Source organism: Amblyomma maculatum, chromosome 5 (assembly GCF_055883805.1).
Source record: "Amblyomma maculatum isolate TAMU_Amacu chromosome 5, ASM5588380v1, whole genome shotgun sequence".
Taxonomy (NCBI): domain Eukaryota; kingdom Metazoa; phylum Arthropoda; class Arachnida; order Ixodida; family Ixodidae; genus Amblyomma; species Amblyomma maculatum.
Window position 1 is genome coordinate 56438511 of NC_139348.1, and position 20293 is coordinate 56458803.

Genomic DNA, 20293 nt, shown 5'->3' on the forward strand with positions numbered 1-20293 from the left:
GTTCACAAATGGGCTGTATCTTTATAATACGTCGCTTTATTGAAGGCAAAACTCAAGATATCATAATTTACTAGTGCTGATGTGTTTTTCATCATCTACGAACGCTTGCATGTTTTTCTACATACAGAGATATCTCGTGCACCAATACGTGTAATACTGAGCATTTTAGCTGCACGTGCTACCAGCGGAGCATCGATGTCAATGAATACACATCCGACTGAGCGGTTTCAATATGTAAACATTCGAGAACGCGTCGGCCGGTATGCGGCTATCTGCGCATCTTTCAATAGTCAGCGATGTTTGTTTATTTTTTCTCGAACAGTTTTTTGTCATCGCTAGCGAAACGATACGTTCGTGCTTCCACTTTCCCGTTGAAGGCGGCAGATCTTCAGTCGCAGATATGAGGACGCACCGCAAGATCGTACGAGCTGCAGCGACTGTTGTACGCGCAAAAGCGACGCGACGCGCGTATAAGCTTGCTAGCGCACACTTCGACGGCTTCGTATTTTCGAGGTATTTGGGAAACGAAGCGAGCTCTTTCTATACAGAATAGTTGTATAATATGCTTGGTATTATGCTTATTTAGTGCGCTGGAGTATCCGGCATGGTCATTCTGGTTGAGCTTCGTCGATCGGCCCGGTTCTGTTCAGAAGCGGAATACTCTGCCCGGTATCAGTTCCAGAAATGACGCGTTCGCACGGTTTCTGGTTAATTGATACAGGCTGAACCGAAATGAAACCGCGCGGAGCTCTCATTCGGAAATTTCTGTATGGACCGCGGCCCTTGTTTCAGAAAAAAAACTGGACGCCAGGCTAGAAAAATCATGCAGAGCTATAAAATAACACCCCTACATTTGAAAAAGAAAAAGAAAAAAAAAACGAAAAGAAATAATAAAGAAATTAAAAAACATCTACATGTGATTCGAACTTTGGACTTTCAAGTCAGCAATCACGCTCTTTAACCACTACACCACGGCAGAATTTAGTGGAAGGTGTTATATTTCCGCTTATGTAGTCGACATTGCTGTTTTGTAGTTTGTGTATTTTTGTAGGGTGAAGAATTTGTGGTCGTAATTGAACGATCGCCCTTTAAACATGGTGAATCTTTTTCCTGTTTACCACGAAGAGTTATTCGTGTCCCGCTTCTTTACAATGTATCGCTTTCTTGCAGACAAACCTCAGAATGTCACAATTTACTAGTGCTGATGTGTGTGTTTTGTTATCGTCTTCGAACGCGTGCAGTTTTTGCTACATATAGAAATATGCGGTGCACCAACACTTGTAATGCTGCTTGTTCTAGCTTCACCGGCTGCCAGCGGAGCCGCGGGGTCAATGAATTTGCTTCCGACCAAGTGTTTTGCATACGTAAACACTCGAGCAAGCGACTCCCGATGTCCGGCTGACATGTGCATAATTCGATGGTCAGCGATGTGTTTCATTTATTCTCGAGCGTATTTAATCCTCGCTAACGAAACGCTACGTTCTTGCTTGCCCTTTCGGGTTGAAGGTGGCAGATCTTCAGTCGCAGATATGAAGATGCACCGCAAGATCGTACAAGCTGCAGCGACTGTTGCACACGCAAAAGCAAAACGCGATGCGTGTATGTACTTGCTAGAGCACACATCCACGGCTTCATATCTTCTAGGTATTTGCGAAACAGCGCGTACTCCACATATACAGAAATGTTGTAACGTATAATATGTATGGTTTCATGCTTATTTACCGCGAAGGCATGTTCCGACGTGGGCATCCTGGTTGAGCTTCACGATCCGCTCGAATTGTGTTGAGAAGCGGTAATACTCTGTCCCGTATCAGTTTCATTTATATGGGTTTTTCCGGTTTCTGTTAGGGCGGACATGACCTGTCCTGTATATGAACTCAATACAGAATTGGTCCGCGCTGTTTCATATCCAAACCGGATTGGGATGTCATGTATAAGTTGCATACTGTAAATGGTCTGCCCTGTATTAACCCTATACCGGACTGCACCGTCCGCATTGAGATTCACAAAGGACATGACCTCTCCGAAATAAACCCGTTTAAGCTTCATACAGGACTTGTCACACCGGACAGGTCATACAGGACAGGTCAAACCGGACATGATCCGGACTGGGATGTCATGTATAAGTTGCATACTAGAAATGGTCTCCCCCTGTATTAACTCTATACCGGACTGGATCGTCGGGATTGAGATTCCCACCGAACATGACCTGTCCGATGTAAACCCGTTTAAGCTTCATACAGCACTGGTCACACCGAAATGAAATTTATACGGGATAATACAGGACCGGTTCAAACCCATCTGTCGCGATACGGGATTTTTCATTAGGGTATAACTTTTAGGCAGAAACTCGACGTCTAAATTTATTCATTTAGAGCCGACATGACTTTCTAAAACGTTTTCATCTAATTTCAAACTAGCTCTTTCTTTGTAAAATAATATCTGTGAATATTAACTGCAGTCTTTCGAAATTAATTGAATGCGTACTTGCAGATCGCTGGCAGTTTGTTTCGGCTAATGGTCTAAAACGTGCATTTTCGTGCACCACACGAATCTGTTCTTTGGCCACTTTTTCATTAAATTTTCATTATTTATATTTAATGGAACGCCTTCCCTCCACTGTGCCTTCTAATATCTATCCTTTCGCTGACTGTCTTATTTTCCACCGACTAAAAATACTAACTACGCTACAGTCATAGGGAATCTTTTAATGTTATAGTAAACATGTAATAATTAGCTCATGAAGTTAATATTCTGAAGTGCAAAGCCATGCGCGTATCTCGCACATATTACGGCCTCACAACTTACAACGCAAATAACACTACTTTAGAATCAGCTTGTGCTTCCCAGTACCGCGGGGTTTATATTACGAATATTTTTATCCTGGACTAGCCCACTTTAACTATATAATCAATGATGCTAATCCGATGCTGCGCTGCCTCCGTGCTAACATTTTCACTGCTCAATCTTCCCTTATACGGCTTCCTTTCAAGTTGCTCATACACCGAAAACTTGAATTCGCATCAGAAGGATGCTGCTTATGTCACATTCCCCTATTATCTTGAACTTGTTCGAAATATTTCAACCCACTTCTTCTTTTCCCAAACAAAGAACCAGCATAACAACAATTAAAAATGGTCTTGAATAGTACTGTATAGCATCTCAGTGCGACATTTTTCGCTTAGCATTGTTTCGTGCACTGTACTCGTATTACGAACTCATACCTTATAATTATTCTAGAACTATCCCGCCGAGGTGGCGCAGTGGTGACGGCGCTCGACTACTGTTCTGAAGGATGCGGGATCGAATCGCAGCCTCGGCGGCCGCTTTTCGATGAAGGCGAAAAGCAAAGCGCCCGTGTGCTGTGCGATGTCAGTGCACGTTAAAGAACCCCAGGTAGTCGAAATTTCCGGAGTCCTCCACTACGGCGTCTCTCATAGCCTGAGTGGCTTTGGGACGTTAAACCCTCAGACCAAACCAACCAATTATTCTAGAACTGCTTTATCGCTCCCATCACATTAATTGCATTCACAGTGTCGGTGTTGGACGTTGTAACACTAAAAATGATTCAGTCTTACATCCCGGGTAAATATCGTGTATAGAACCATATCCTCGGTGCGACTGTATCCAACGATTGTAAAGAACGATTTCCACTCTAGCTGAAATTGTATGATTAGGAGAACAATATTTTATAATATCTCGATGCACTGTGTCATCGGATAATATCTAGTAATTATAGTATTAAGTGATACTTTTCATTTATGTTTCGCTGAATTGCTTGTTCTTATTATGTATTTTGTCCACTCCCTTCTGTAATGTTTCTAGCCCTGAGGGTAAATAAATACATTAATCGCATCATTTAGCCGCAAAAATATAGCATTCAATTATCGTACATAGTGTACTCTATTTGTGGAGACTGTGCCCTATAGGACAAGGCAGGGGGCTATAGAACGAAAATTGGTAAGTGTAACGGTAAGAGATATGAAGTGAGCAGAGCTTGTCAGAAAAATTGCTCCAGTGAGAGCAATTCTAGTGGAAATCAAGATGACATTAGCATGGGCAGAGCATGTAGTCCGTAGAGGACACACGAAGGGCAGCACGTTGAATTCCAAGGTAAGAAAAACATAACAGGAGCGGCAGAAAGCTATGTGGGTGGATGAAGTTAAGAAGTTCGCAGGGGTCTAGTGGATGCACTTCGTACAGGATTGCGTGATTTGAAGGAAAATGGGAGATCCTTCGCCATGCAGTGAGTATAGTGCAGCTGCTGCTGATGATTCGTGGACATGCAGTGATCAGCATATTATTGTTGCATAAATCCTTAGCCTTTACAAAACCATGAGAATACGCCGAATAAACTATAGTTTGACAGTGTTGAATACGGACCATTTTTCTGTTTTTTCTTTACTAGATGGTTCATTATTTTCAATTATTTATTTTATGTTTTGCCTGCTGAACTTAACTTTCACATGCAAAGTTTCACAGCACCTTCAGAAAAAAAATAGGAATGTAAAATCCTAAACTTCGAACTTGTAAGCAAAACAAAAAAGCAAGCCTTGGCATCGCAAAGTCTGAATGCCTCACTTCAAATATATCCAGAGTAGCGACGTTTATTGTTTGGCCCCCCCATACGCGCAGTTCGCAAACTGTGTTGCCAATACCGCACCCGCCTTCTTGCACTTGTTTTCTGCGAAATAGAGGAACTGCTCGAAAAGCACTCTGCTTGCCTCTAAATCGACGTTAGGCCAAAAATAGACAAAACCCGTTATATTATAACTGAAAAGAAATTTTTTGCATGTGACCCGAATAGGTTTTTACTGGGGTTGCAAATGCGCTCATAAACAATCCTTGTAATATGTGTCAGTGAATCAATATTTGATCTGCGGCGCTTGTCACATCTCCTCCACAGCATAAAATGGCAGTCCTGGTGTCACTTTGCCATTCCAGTAGTTTATTCCACTCATACTTCATACTCATAGTTTCTCATACTCGGTATGCACCCTTACTCTTCTTCTATCAATGCGATTACTTTCTTTGACATAATTTACGCAACTTCTATTAACAAATCAACCAACCAACCAACCAACAAATCTACTAATCATTTGTCTTCTATGTTCTTGTGTGCTCTTAACTCTGAAGCAGGTACGCGTGCATCAGTATCTGTGCAAAAATTTACTTCTGTGTAATGAGCGTCGCATATGCAATACAGAAGGCTTCTGAATCTGCTCTTTCATGTATTTAATCTGATGGTTACCACATAGGAATAATTTATTTCGCATATTTCGAACATTCTGAAACGCCATACGGTTTTAACTTCAGGCCGAAATGCAAATAATCTGTTTCTCATAGGGTCCTTCGAATTTGAATATGACATCAATCCCTTTTCTCAACATACTCTCCCTTTACATGCCTAAACGCTGTGTTGAATAGCAGACTGCCTTCTAAAGTCGTTTATTTTCTCTCAGCAAGCGTTGGCTTTTGTTTTGTCACACACACACACACACACACACACACACACACACACACACACACACACACACACACACACACACACACACACACACACACACACACACACACACACACACACACACACACACACACACACACACACACACACACACACACACACACACACACACACACACACACACACACACACACACACACACACACACACACACACACACACACACACACACATATATATATATATATATATATATATATATATATATATATATATATATATATATATATATATGCTGCACGCACAGATTGCCGCAAAAACAAACATAAACAGGCTGAAAAAACTACGCATATGTTAGGACGTACTACATATTCAAAATTTTTGTGTTGTGTGTGGCGTGGAGCGGCGAATGCCTGCTTGTCTTTTAGTGGCGTGCATTTCAATTGAGCTCTGGCTCGTGTGACTTTAACTAGCAAATATCAATTTCGATACGTTTCATTTTACATTCGAAGCTACTAGACCAAGTTCCGCTTTGACTTCAGATGCATTATGCTATAATAATATTAATTGCTTCCCAGAAAAGGAAAGGCGCAATATGTGTCGCACTTGCTCTGTGGACACCTGGCCCGCCCGTAGGGGAAGGGAGGGAGGTGGGAATGAACGTTTCCAGCTTTATGGCAGCTATGAAAATGTCTATTCTTGCAATCAGTCAAAGCAGAAGTCGTTTTGTCATCTAGGCTGTTAATATGTTAATTTATTTCACAAATCATGAAGTCAATTGTGTCGAGAGCAAGGATCAATAATCCAAACAATGGATACTTTCAGATATCCACATACAAGCTCTAGTCTACCAGATGAATGACAGCCTCATTGTCCAGTCATGGAGAAATGGCGCTGGTGGTGCACAAACAAAGCACTGCACGACAAGTTATAATGTAATGGATGTCACTACCATAGGCGTGAATTTGACTGTCGGATATGCAGAATTTTCAAGTAGTGAAGACCACAGCAAGTGGTGTGTGGCAAGAGAGAAAGGAGAATTCTGCTTCTCATCACTAAACCGCATGGTAAGTGCGCGTGAAAAGTATTTGATTCATGACACAGAAAAAGAATTGTGATAACCAGAAGCGCACCGTCTGGCTCTTTTCAACTTAATAATAGCCTTTTTAATAACATGATAGTAGTTAGCCTCTGTGCGCTTAATTTCCGCACTCGAGGGCGTGCGTTCTAAACGTCTTTACAATAGCGTCTTAATGTCGCGAAATGATCTGCGCGTTCAGGAATTTGACTGATTTCTGTAACGTACCTAGTAGTTGTATTAAAATTTGGGCAAATATTTATCTCGCTAAAGAGGTGTATCCTATAAAAAACAGATGGTAGATAATTGCGTAGTGATGACAAATTTTTCCATTCTGATGAAAACAGTTGTGCGGCTATTAGATAATGAATATTCTTACAGCTTTATAATATAGTTTTTGTTTTCGCCAAAGAGGGAACTGTTGTATCCCGCACAAGTTTCGGTTTCGTTTCTATACATCAGTGCTATCATCATCAGCACATTTTATCTCTCGCTTCTCTCGAGCTCACAGGCTCACACTCTGACGTAAAGAAACAGTCTACCCTGAGCTGCGCTCTGCGCCTGTTCATTCCCTCCGTCCGGATACCGGACACCACAGAATGGTGACGAGGATTCAAGCATAGTTTTCCGTTCCGAAAACTGTACTTTCGCAAACACGTCGGGCGGATCTTACCCGCCGCCCCCACAGTTCCTGCCTACGCCAGGCGAACCTGCAGTACCTTGGCAACAATGGAAGCTGGTCTTCCTAAACTTCCTAGAAGCGGTGGGAGGCGACGAGCTACAGCCCAAGCGTTACAAGGCAATACTTCTAAACTCCCTTGGAATCGAAGGCCAACTTGTGTACCACAGCCTCGACGCAACAAGGAGCACCGCAGATCCTTGGGCAAGTGTCACGTCAAGTGCTCACGAAGACCCCTTCAATGCTGCTGTCGCAACGTTTGATGTCCACTTCTCAACAGCAACCAACGACCTGGTGGAACGTCACCGGTACCGTCAAAGCAAGCAGCTACCCGGGTAGAATTTTCAAGCCTACGTAAACGGTCTACGAGAACTTTCCGCAACGTGCAATTTCGGAACTGCAACGGACAGCATGATCCGTGATCAATTACTTGAGGGAACAACTTCGCCAAAGATACGAAAGCGCTTACTTTACGAGGGATCGACTTTCACTCTTCAACGCGCAGTTGACATTGGAAAGCAGATCGAGCAGGCAGAAAGGCAATTAGAAGAATTCAACGTCAGCGCTCCTGTGAACCGCGTGCGAGAAACAAAAACGGAATCATTCGACCCCTCGCATTGCACGTGCTACCGCTGCGGTTCGGCTTCCCATCTAGCAAATTTCTCTGCATGCCCAGCAAAAGCCAGACACTGCCGCAACTGTAGAAAGATTGGACATTTTGCAAGCGTCTGCAGGCCAAAGAAAAAGAAAACTGCTAAAAGAAGAGCACCATACCCGAAAGCAGAGACAGCCAACGCCATTACAATCTTTAACGTCAACGAAAAAGATGGGCAACCGAAAGAAATTCGTGCCACAGTCACGATAGGGCAACGTCCTTTTTCTCTCATTGTTGGCACTGGGGCTACAGTCTCTCTGCTGAGCGAAGATCATTACCGCAGATTCTTCGCGGATATCTATGCGTCGTGCTCGCCCGCTGTCACCCTCCACAACTACTCCGGAGAAAAGATAAACATCATCGGATGCTTTCTGGCCGACGTGGTTCATGGCGAAACCACCGCTGGTGTGCTGTTCCACATCACAACCAAAGGCATGTCTTTGCTGGGACTCGACGCCATACTCAGTCTGGGCATAAACATCATCGGTTCAACTTTAACCTGCCGCAGCGTCGCGCACGCAGACTCTCCCCCCTCGCTCCCCGCCGAACTGCAGGATAAGTTTTCGCACCTCTTCTCGACGGGCCTCGGGCTCGTAAAGAACTTCATGCATCACATCCAGCGTCGCTCGTCCGTGCCGCCGGTTTCTGCAAAACTGCGGCGCCTGCCCTTGACTCTGCGAGAGCAAGTTTTCGAGGAGCTCAGCCGTCTGCAGTCGCAGGGGGCAATAGAACCCCTGTCTGCGTCGGAATGGGTCTTCCCCATAGTCGTCGTGCGAAAGAAGGCTCGCTTCGGTTGTGCGTGGACCTCCGCAAGGCTAACAAAGCTGTCATTGCCGACGCGTTTCATCTCCCGCGTACGGAACAGTTCCTGCATCAACTAGTAGGTGGGACGTGTTTTTCGATGTTGACTTGGCGTCTGCGTACCACCAAGTTGAACTTACACCGGAGAGTCGCGACCTAACAGCTTTTATCACGCATGATGGGTTGTTTCGATTGAAAAGATTATGTTGTGGTCTGGCCTCTGCTTCTGCGGCTTTTCAGAAAATGATGCAACTGTTGTCAAAAGACTGCAAGGGTGTGCTCTGTTACATTGATGACATAATCGTCTAGGGAAGGACACGCCAGAAGCATAAGAAAAATTTGAAGCAGGGGCTTGAACGTATAAGCGCTTCAGGATTGAAACTAAATGATAAATGTCTTTTCGCTGTTCCTGAGCTGCACTTTTTGGGACATGTCGTTAGTGGGAAAGGTTTGTGCCATTGCCTTCCAAAGTAGACGCTGTTGTGAAAGCGCCTGCCCCTCATGATCTCTCAACATTGCGTTCTTTCTTGGGACTTGTAGGGTACTACTCCCGTTTTATTCCCCGATTTGCTGATTTGGTCGAACCGTTGAGAAAGCTTTTGAGGTCAAATCAAAAGTTTGATTGGAATGAGGAAGCTCAACGCAGTTTTGATCTCGTCAAAAGCTCCTTATTAGCTAGTCCCGTCATACAGATGTTCAACCCAGAGTTAGATGTAATCGTCAGCGCAGATGCTTCGTAATAGGGCTTGGGCGCTGTGCTTCAGCAACGAGATGGTGAAGAAATGCGCACCGTTGCATCTGCATCGAGAGCCTTGACCGCGGTGGAACGAAGATATTCAGTGGGTGAACGAGAGGCTTTGGCATGTCTACCTTTGGGGAAGAAGATTTGTGTTGCGCACAGACCATCAGGCTTTGGTAACTGCTTTCGTCAGCTGGCGCAGGACGTCAGCCTCTTCGATTATCCAGATGGTCTGTTCGCCTAATGTACTACAACTTTTCGATCGAGTATCAGAAAGGGTCTCAAAACGTCTTTGCAGACGCACTTTCACGTCTGCCTATTGAAAGCGCTTCAAATCAAACCGTAGACGAAGAAATAGCCTCGGTCGTGTCATCATCCGTGACAAAAGAGCAGCTGCAGCTTGCTACCGCTGCAGACGAGCTATTGCAAAAGGTTGGGGGGTATGTCACAAAAGAGTGGCCGCCGAAAACGTCCCTGACACCTAATGTGTTTCCTTACTCTGACGTGCGAGAGGAACTGTCTCAGGTGGATGGCTTGTTACTCCGAGGGGAAAAAATTGTAATCCCCGATGTGCTGAAGGCTACGCTTGTCAGCTTCGCACACCAAAACCACTCTGGCAAAGTAAGAACTAAGCAAAGGCTGCGTGACCTCTATTGGTGGCCTCGAATGGACAAACAAGTTGAAGAAGCTATAAGTCACTGTCACATTTGTCAGACACTGGACAAGTCTGCTAAACCATCTTTCGCGCCTTTGCAACCAGTGGCATTCCCAGAGAAGCCATGACAAAAACTCGCGATGGACATTGTAGGTCCTCTTGAATGGGCACCTTCCAACTGCCGATACGTAATAACCCTGATTGATTACCACTCGAAGTGGCCTGAAGTTGCATTTGCACCGAGAGTAATTTCGCTTACTGTTGTTGAGTTCCTGCAGGGAGTATTCAGCCGCGAGGGTTTCCCGGACGAAATTGTAACTGACAACGAACCGCAGTTCAAGTCACAAATGTTCGAGGAATTCTTGCGCGAGAGGGGCATTATACATCGTTGCTCTTCAGTGTACTACCTCAGGGAAACGGTGCAATAGAAAGATTCAACAGAGTGCTCAAAGATTGGATACAAATGGCGAGATTAGAAAAACGCCCGTTGAGAACTTCCTTGGTTGACTACCTCGGTACATATAGATCAACTCCGCACGCGACGACTTGCTTGTCACCTGCTAAGCTCCTACATGGTCGTCAACCCAGAACACGGCTCAGTATTGCTGGAATGCCCTCTGGGAGCAACGTACACTCTAATGCTGTATTGAAGCCCGTTCGCGAGAGGGGGCAACCTAAGCTGTCGTATACCCAACAGTATACGGATAGGAGACGCGGTGCTAGGGCCCCAACATTTCGAAACGGGGACGTCGTTCGAGTAAGGATTCCCAAAGCTGGAGGCAAGGCATCGTTTTCATACATGGGTCCATTTAATGTAGTCAGAAAAAGAGGCCGGAATTCATTTCTTCTAAGCGACAGCCGCATCTGGAATGCATCTAAATTATCTCGCGTACCAGAAAACAGCTCTGACTCTACACCGTCCTGGGCACTGCTTCCAGACAACGATCCAACTACTTCTGAAGATCGCGCGGAACCAGCACCAGCTGAAACGACATCTGAACCGCAGTCTCCAGTGGTTGAAGCAAGTTCAACTCCTCCGCAAAGCAACGACACAGGACAAACGCTGCGTAGAAGTGCAAGAGACCGTCGCCCACCTGACAAACTTCGATACTGACTTTACTGTTTCTGCCCTTGTGCATACTGTGCTTTTACGTGTGTTTCGTGTTTTTTTTTTAAGTGGGAGGTGATGTTGTATCCCGCACAAGTTTTGGTTTCGTTTCCATACACCAGTGCTATCATCATCAGCACATTTTCTCTCTCTCTTCTCTCGAGCTCACACGCTCACACTCTGACGTAAATAAACAGTCTACCCTGAGCTGCGCTCTGCGCCTGTTCGTTCCCTCCGTCCGGATACCGGACTTCAAAGGAACCTCAAGAATTTAATTCGGCAGACGAGGCATCACAGTTCCCGCCTCATGTTCATGAGGCGTCAAAGACGTTCAGAAGCAAAAATCAAAGCATTACACAGATGGTTGGATCATTTTATATCCGTAAGCCATAAATCTCGTATGTCGTCTTAAGTTGTCCAAAGCGTCTCAAACTTCTGTGTTCTGCGGTTACCCAAAATTAGCTTGCGAGACTCGTCTATAAGCAGGCAATAAAAATGGTACGAATGTAACGGAGGTAACCAATTAGGACGTGGGAATGGTTTTTCGCACAGGTAGAATTTGACATAGACGACGCCATGCAATTCATAGTGTAACAATATTTCGCAGTCTGCACGAAGGAATGCCGGCTTCGGTGATATCTTCAACGTTGCGTGCTCGTTTCCTACGAGAAAATCTGCTTTCAAAACGCGTTTGCTCATGACAGTGTTTTCAGTGTGAAACTACTAAAAGCGCACATACAAGCGCTACACAGATGTGCTGGGTGGTGAACCCTGAATCAGTACTTTCACGTGGAGCAGACTTGAACCAGGAAATTGCTCGGCAGAAGAGACTGCGATGCTTGGCAGCAATCACTGAATGTTCTACTGCCTCAATTTAGCGCTGTGAATGGTGCGTGCTCTTATTTCAACTAACTTTTAAACATATAAACACAAGGAATAGACGACAATCATTCCCAAGTCTGCTCACTTCAACTACTTTAAATCTGTCATCTCTTTTGGAATACGGGAAGTACAGTGGTGACTGTGGTTCGATACCTGCGCTTTTACTCATAGATGACGTGCTTGGGCACATTTGTGCAGTATTCTTTTGTCTCTTACTTTGAAATCAAATTCCAGTTGCCAGGGCGGCCTCTGTCTTGCTTGCTTCTGTTCATGTGCTGCGTACTAGTTTTTGGGAAAACACATGGACGTTTGAGGGCAATACTTAGTCGGAGTTTGCTGAGGAACGATTTCATTATACAGATATGCAAAAGGCATTTGGCTGGAAATGAACGACGATAATGACTGAAAATGTAAACACCAAGACCGCGGAAAGAGGTTATAAACTAATGAGCAGGGAAGATACCAGTGCTCGATCACTAGAGAACGTTGTTGGTTCTGAAAGGTTAAATGATAAACTCATATTAGTTCAAAGGGGAGTATGTCAACTATCCAGACTTACACAATGAGAAAATTTCAGAAACGAAGGGTTGTGTTAATGTCCAGAGTCCAAGTGTTCGTAGTGAAATGATAGCCTTTTAACTGCAAATTGAAAAGTAGCTGCTCCCAGGTTGATACTTTTCGCTGCGTACACGGCAAAACTCATGTATTTCTGCAATGTTACTTTCACCCTTACGTCTCTTATTTATTATTCTCTGAGAGTGTTGAGGTAAAATGTGAAATCCCGGCGACAGCAAGAGCTCCACGTGCAAATGAGGAGGCTTCAGTCAGAAGAAACGTAACCTAAAGTTGTCTATGTTTAATCTCGCTAAATTACCATCGGAAGAAGATGCAAAACAGGTTAATGAGAAAAAGGGCACAGTAGAATAAATTGCTACAATTATATATTTTTATCAATATTTACACTATAATCATATTTTGGCTACCTTTCTTTAAATTCAGAAGGTTTCAGAAAAGCTCATATAAAAGCTTCGCGTCACCTGTCACCTTTATAATATTTCTACGTAAATGCTCATTGCCATGTTGTGGTTAGAATACCCTAGCAGCAAATAAATACACCAGAGCTGTTCTAAAATGCACCATTTATTGGAATGCCTTATAGCCACAAATACCTAAGCACCGACAGCAACAAGCGTGCCCACTGGTTTTAATTAATGAGCATCTGGTCCTGTCCGCATCGTTTAAAATAAAGGCAACAAATTTCATCACGGCAAATTAGCCAGATACACCTAGATCATACTGAACAATGTCTACGCCATCACGCATGTCTGGTCACGTTCTAGCAAACCTTATCGCACCTTGCCATAAAAAGTAAGAAGTGCCGTCCAGGTGACAGAGGGATAAAAAAGTTCACAATCTTCGTTGCGTAACAGACTCGCTCTGCCATTAACCAGATAAGTGATTAAATTAATTGCGGCTATTTGTTGGGAGGAACAAAAAGAAACATCACACTAGTTCTAGGGATATGATTCCCTGTTAGTGCATATCAAGTGCATGTAATTCATAAACTGTGCGAAGAGAGGGTCATATGGAAGATTAATGGCGATGAAACATTTCGAAGTAGCCACCTCATTTCCAAATGTTGTTTTTCCAAATATCACGGAAATGGAATAATGCTACTTACGCTGCAGTGACAGAGGCTATATAGTGAAATGTAAGAGTATAGTCAAGATATTTCCTTCTGTTGAAAATGGCAATAAAACTTCATTCCACTCATATAATAGTAAGGTTGAAAGTTGGGCGAGTTGAATCTGGTTCATTTTGAAGGTAGCGCGAAAAACGAGGACCAAGAGTAGAAGGACACAAAACAAGCGCTTTTTCACAACTAAACTTTTTATTGAAAAACACGGAATAAATACCCATCTCGCGAAACTAAAACACAAAAAAAGGTGATAGCATCAAGTACAGGAAAAGTGTAGGGCATGGTACAGCTGGTGAGGGTGCTTACTGACTAAGATAAGATGTAAAAACAAAAGCACAAAAGCCTCATAGTCACGAAAGCAAACAAGACTTACCTAAAAAGATGAAGGAAGCGACGGGAGATATTAGTGATACTAATATCTCCCGTGTTTTAACTCCCCCCCCCCCCCCCCCCCGTGTTTTAACTTCCAACTATCCAGTTCAGCCTCGCTGGCCGCCCTAATAGCTATTTATGTGGTGAAAGCAAGGATCGCCTCATGGTACGCAAGATCGGGCGACTGTCTTCCGGAATTCCTCAACCTGTGTGGATGCCTCCCACCTTCAACCGGCCATTCTCGACGGGTGAACGGTATCCTAAGCTCGGAGTTTTGGAGGCAGGTCAGGTACTACAAGGATCGACTACGTCTGGCGTGTGACGAATATGCCGCATAACCACCAAGCACGTATGTACAGGGAATGGTGCGATACTGCGCAACGGACCACTGAGTTCATCTGGGCATCCATCCGCCACCGATTGCCAGTAAAGAAGAGACGAGCGCCTCTACCTCAGGAAAAAGTCCTTGTTTTGGGGAGCCTGTGCCTTCCGGACCGACACCTTAAGACCCTACAACAGGGACCAAAGTTCGCCTACCAACCGGCCTGGACACCGATTGATAAACTGTCCTTTGGTAGAGCCATCGCCCAGTGTGCGCCTGAACAGACCCGCCTCAGGTGCATTGAGGAATGTGTCAACACGATTGCAAGGACTGACCCTGGGACACGACTTTGTAAGTCTGATCCCAGCTACAGCTTAGCGGATTATCTTGTCAATTCCGGGTTACGGTTACTCATGTCGGATAAAGAAGGATTCTTCGTTGTTGTTCCTGAGAGCATGTATGCGGTCAAAGGGTAGGCGGCCATTGAAAAGAGTTTCAACGCTGTAGACGTGAAAGCGTCGAAAATCAGAAAGCAGGCTATTGGGCTACTTGAAGGCATGAACTTGAATAGTCTTGCAACGGCTGTCTCGAACGCGAAGAGTACGCATTTAGATATCTTCTTTTCGGCGAAAACACACAAGCCAGATATCCCTTTCCGTGTTATCGTTACAGAAAGGAACACTTGGCAACATGTCATCTCGAGCTATCTTTTCAAATTCCTACCTGGCCTCTATAATAATGACCCTTTTTTAGTTCCAAATTCTGAAAAACTGGTAGATGTGCTGATGAAGTCTAATCCTGGCAGCTGCAGAGCCTTTAGGATTGATGTTACTGACCTGTTTTATTCATTACCCCACTCAGCCCTTATGCATAGTGTGAAGGACTGTATTTGTGAATCTAATGATGAGTTAAGTTTCAGAAATAGTGCAGGAATCCCGGTGGAGTCTTTTCTCGAATTACTTTCGTTTTACCTCAAGTCCACCCATGCTGCTTGGGAAGGCAAAACATACATACAGAAGTCCGGTGTATGTATTGGCTCATGTGTGGCACCTGTTCTCGCAGACATCTTTCTCTGTAGCGTGGACAGATGTCTTGAAGAAAATCTAAATGGCATGTGTTCCCGTGTATTTAGATATGTGGATGATTACCTAGTGTTTGTGGAAGGTGCACGCTTCACAGACAGCGTTGTGAACATTTTAAAGGTCTTCCGAGAATGTGGGAAAGGTCTCGGTTTTAATTTTCAGTTGCCAACCGGAGACAATTTGCAGTTTTTTAGATTTGCTGATATACTTCAACCACAGTCATGTTTGCTGGCGCTATCATCCGAGATCAATCAAACCCCTACTACATAACGCCTCAGGCCACTATAAAGTTGTATAAAACGGAATTGTTCTTTCTTGTCTGCGTTCAGTCCTGGTAAAATCTTGCATCCACGACATGGTGAAAGCTTTCATGAACAGGTGAATAGAATAAAGACATCAGGTTATCCGGACAGCGCAATCAGGTTCGCATGTGATAAACTTATCCGCTGGGTAAAAGGTAACGCACCAAAGAAGTCATCTGACGATATGGCAAAAAAGAAAAAGGTGATGATACCATACAAGCATCGTCTTTCACACAATCTCAGCAACGTGGCCAAGCGCTATGGTGTAAAGGTAATCTTTTCCGCTCCAAATAAGCTCAAGAAAGCGTGTGGCTTAGTAGGCAGAATTATGGCTAATCGGAACGGACAAAACAAAAATAAGAAAAGATCTAAAGTATGCCATGCTTCAGGGTTCATTCCTTGCAAAACGGGGGTGGTATGCGAGCTGCCAGTTTCCTGTGGAAAGACCTACATTGGTCAGACAGGACGTTCTGTAAATGTACGGCTAAAGGAACACGAAAAATCGCTATCAGGGTCAAAGTCCTCGCATTTGGTTGACCATTGCAAGGGATGTCAAGATTATAAGCCGTACTGTAAGCCGGAGTGTAAGCCGTTGTGCAAGAAAAAATGTGAGCCTCTTTACGAGAAAGCGGAAATATTGTCAACTCATAAGGAACGACTTCAGCGTGAAATCACGGAGGCTTTTTACATATCAAGACAAGGGAGTACATGCATAAGCGCACCGTCGATTGCTCTAACACAAAAAGAACTCGCACATCTAGACCACACATGGAACTAATATCTCCCGTCGCTTCCTTCATCTTTTTAGGTAAGTCTAGCTTGCTTTCGTGACTATGAGGCTTTTGTGCTTTTGTTTTTACATCTTATCTTAGTCAGTAAGCACACCCACTAGCTGTATCATGCCCTACACTTTTCCTGTACTTGATGCTATCACCTTTTTTGCGTTTTAGTTTCGCGAGATGGGTATTTATTCCGTGTTTTTCAATAAAAAGTTTAGTTGTGAAAAAGCGCTCGAGTTGTGTCCTTCTACTCTTGGTCCTCGTTTTTCGCGCTACCTTCAAAATGAACCACTCATATAACCCCAGTGAGATATTGTTCAAGCCAATGGTAACGGTTTTACTATTAGGAGCACCAAATGCAACCTGGAGGCACCGGGGATGGAAGGCGTCACCTTCCTGACATGACACGCCAGCACTGATTATGCCAGAGAGAACGAAGGGCTGATAAAGATGCTGCTATGACAACTGGCATTCACTATCAGCTATAATGCTTCTTTGAAAAGGTTTGACTAAAATGTATACGAAAACAGCAGATACCATGCTTCTCGAATTTTCACATCTCAATGATGAGAACATTGCACCAGAACAGACACCTTATATTAAAAGCGCCCGCTTCGCATCCAGAAAGTTTTGTTTCATCGATCACAAGTGCCTTCAGATTCCAGCCAGTCATAGACGTACAGGTTTTCCCAAGGGTTGAGTAGCATCTCAGCTGGGTTGAACTCCGGGTAAGATATCTGTGATGCCACTTTCTGCAGATAGATATTTTTGTACTGAGCTATTCTGTTTAGTCAAAGTATCTCCTGTCCCTCAAAATAAAATGGCACTAATTAAAAACGGTTTTTAAGGTCAGTTACAATCATTGCCATAATTTTAAAATGTTTGAACTCAGAAGAATGTCTCATGTAGAGCGCAGTTGAGCCTAGAAAGAATGAAATATATACCTAAGACTAGATGCTGGCGTGTTTCTGGCTGATTATTCGGCTCGTGAAGTTCATAATATCTATAAGGTTCAAGCAAAGTGGTCTGGGCAGACCACTGACCACAATCGCCAATACGAATTTGATAAATAAATTTATTACGTTTCTCGTAAAGAATTATTTCCAAATGTTCTGCGCTGAAAGCATAACTTCTCGTAGACAGTATTTTACTTCTCATATTGGCGCTACTGTTGGTCTTTTCCAGAATTCCCAGATAACGCGAGGCGGTGAAGTGACATGCCTCATGGATGTATCTTTGGCGTCATTGTATCGGAACAGCATTGTTGCAAGTAGTACTTGCAATCATGAGGAGCTGTATAATTGAACTTCAAAAAACGCATCAAGTGTATTCAAAATACTGCGCAGCAGTACTTCACAAGAAAACTTATTCATATGTAAATCGTACAGCCATACATAATGCATGCAATATGCAAAATAACCTCTGCGGCAAAAGATCCAGTCAAATTCTTTATTTCGAGCTCCTTGCTGCATCGCTTTCATGCTTCGAATTAATGTTCATAGTAACATTTATTTTACATCTGCGTGTTGAATAAGCCGAGCTCTTTAATGCTTCTACAAATGGCTCTATCCACAGCGGTTGAGCTCGTTTAACGTTTTCTGCTGTATTTATCTGATATTGTGTTTAAATTATTTATCACACTAATTCATGTATCCCGGTATTTCGGAAATAAAAAAGCAGCATGTTTTAAACGTTTCCTTGTGTTAGGTTTTCTAAACTACAGTTAACATGACAGTTTTATTTCCTTGCAAAACATATTGTTTCTCATGCTAATATACTCGATAAATGAAACAAGGTATGCATGTAGGTTGAGAGTACAATGTTTCATAATGCCAGCAAGCCAAACCCGAAGCCTTAATTTGTGAAAGAAGGGTGGTCGTCAGACAGAATGTACGAGGGACGTTCCGAGACTGAGGTTCGTAATTTATTTTCACGCGCAAACTTGACTGCCCAAAAATAATAAACCATCGCATCACAAAACGTGTACCTCAACTATTTTTCAGCATAGTCGTAACCGAAATTCAGACATTTGTCACAGCATGCAATGAGATTTAAGAACTGATTATGGTAAACGTCTGTGCGCTGCATTGATATTATAACCTACACAAAGCAAGGTTCAGAAAGGATCACATTTTTTACATGAGATAGACTGGATCCCCCGGCCTACAACGCAGGCCTTACCTCAAAGGAATTTAACTCGTTTCCTTCATTGAAAGCCGTACTCTATGGACGTACCTTGCAAAGCAGTGATACCGTGGAGCAGGGTGTGCGACGATTCCTTGACCAAATTCTTGGTGTGGGCTAGTCGCTGGTTTATTAGAAGTAAAATATATGCAGTGCAAAGAGCAGGGATGGAAGAGGAAGGCACGAACAAAGGGGCTACCCCTGTACATTAGTTGTTTGTGACTTCCTCTTGTGTCTCTGTTTTTCGAATTGCATATACATTTACATAAGATGAACCATTGACTAGCCCAGATCGGTAATTTAATCGATTTCATTTAGTCTACACTGGGCCATTTCCTTTCTCAAGCGGCCATACAAGGTGCAGGTATCATATGTGGGAATTTCATTGATATGCAAAAAAATTCTAGAGGGCACTTTAGACCACTAAAGTGAGATTAGGCGAAAGCCACTATAGCGCGGTGGACCGTAGCCCTCCACTACAGCACCTCTAACTCCCTCTCTTCTATCACTCCCATCTTCCTTCGTTCCCTTATGGCGTGGTACATGCGTCCACGGAGAATTGTGACAGATACGGCCCCTTTTCTATCCTGTAAATCAATTTTAAACGCCGCTGATGCCTGCTGTACTGACGCCTCCTAGACATCTGGGTCTGCTTCTGTTTAATGTGTGGAGCGACGTTCTAGGAACGGACAAATTAAAGGCGCCGTACAGACGCCAGGATTCGACGCCCGGCGGGGTCAGCTTAGGATTTTGCATGGTACGCCTGGTGTCGTCATGACCTGCAATGACGGTACATCGCGCGCCCCTTTTCGGACACAACCAGCATTTCATTGAACGTATCAAGTTCACCGGCGTTCTATAATTCGCTTACAGGAATAAAAAGGCACAGTATCTGTCACTCGAGGAATCCTCCTATCATGCTCACGGTAGACAAAGGGAACTATGAAGAGCATTTCACAATCCTGGGCGTGATGTAGTAAAGAACTCCGGCGGAGATTCAAGGGATGGAGGTGCGGTTGCCCGGTGGAGACAAAGTTTACTCTTTTTTATTTTCAACTCTCGCAACTCGAAAGCGTGACATCTCTGCTGGCATCTTTCTGTCGACAACAATGAGGCATTAAAAGGCTTTCGCCTTAAAAAGCAGAGTCAGTCCTGTCGTTTGTATCTTCCAGTTCTCTTCCTGTTTTCTGCGCTGTAAATAAAGTGCCGGGCCCGGACCATATTCATTAAGATGTTTACAAGAACCCGAGTGGCGTCGCACTCCAGCGACGACCAGACACCATAAACATACCAGACACCATAAATAAACCCGAGAGCTGGAAATCTGCTGTCGTGATCCCTAATCCCAAAACAGGCAACCCTCGAACGGACATCGACAACTTACGACCCGTCGCCTTACCACCAAAGCTGTGCAAGCTGGCAGAGAAAATGTTCGCTACGGGATTTTCATGTTGGCTTTAACAGTTATGCAATTTACCACCGCCGAATT

At 43.9% G+C, this 20293-nt stretch overlaps 1 protein-coding gene across 1 annotated transcript in view; it reads left to right on the top strand.

Moving 5' to 3' along the window:
* Positions 1-18299, top strand: part of LOC146188359 (cell-death-related nuclease 7-like) — a 116346-nt gene extending 98047 nt beyond the window's left edge. The window contains exons 6-7 of the mRNA XM_084603750.1: positions 6293-6534; positions 17806-18299. Coding sequence (XP_084459876.1) covers positions 6293-6534; positions 17806-17925 — 362 coding nt within the window. The 3' untranslated portion in view covers positions 17926-18299. The remainder of the gene's footprint in view (positions 1-6292; positions 6535-17805) is intronic.
* The last annotated feature ends 1994 nt before the right edge of the window (positions 18300-20293 follow it).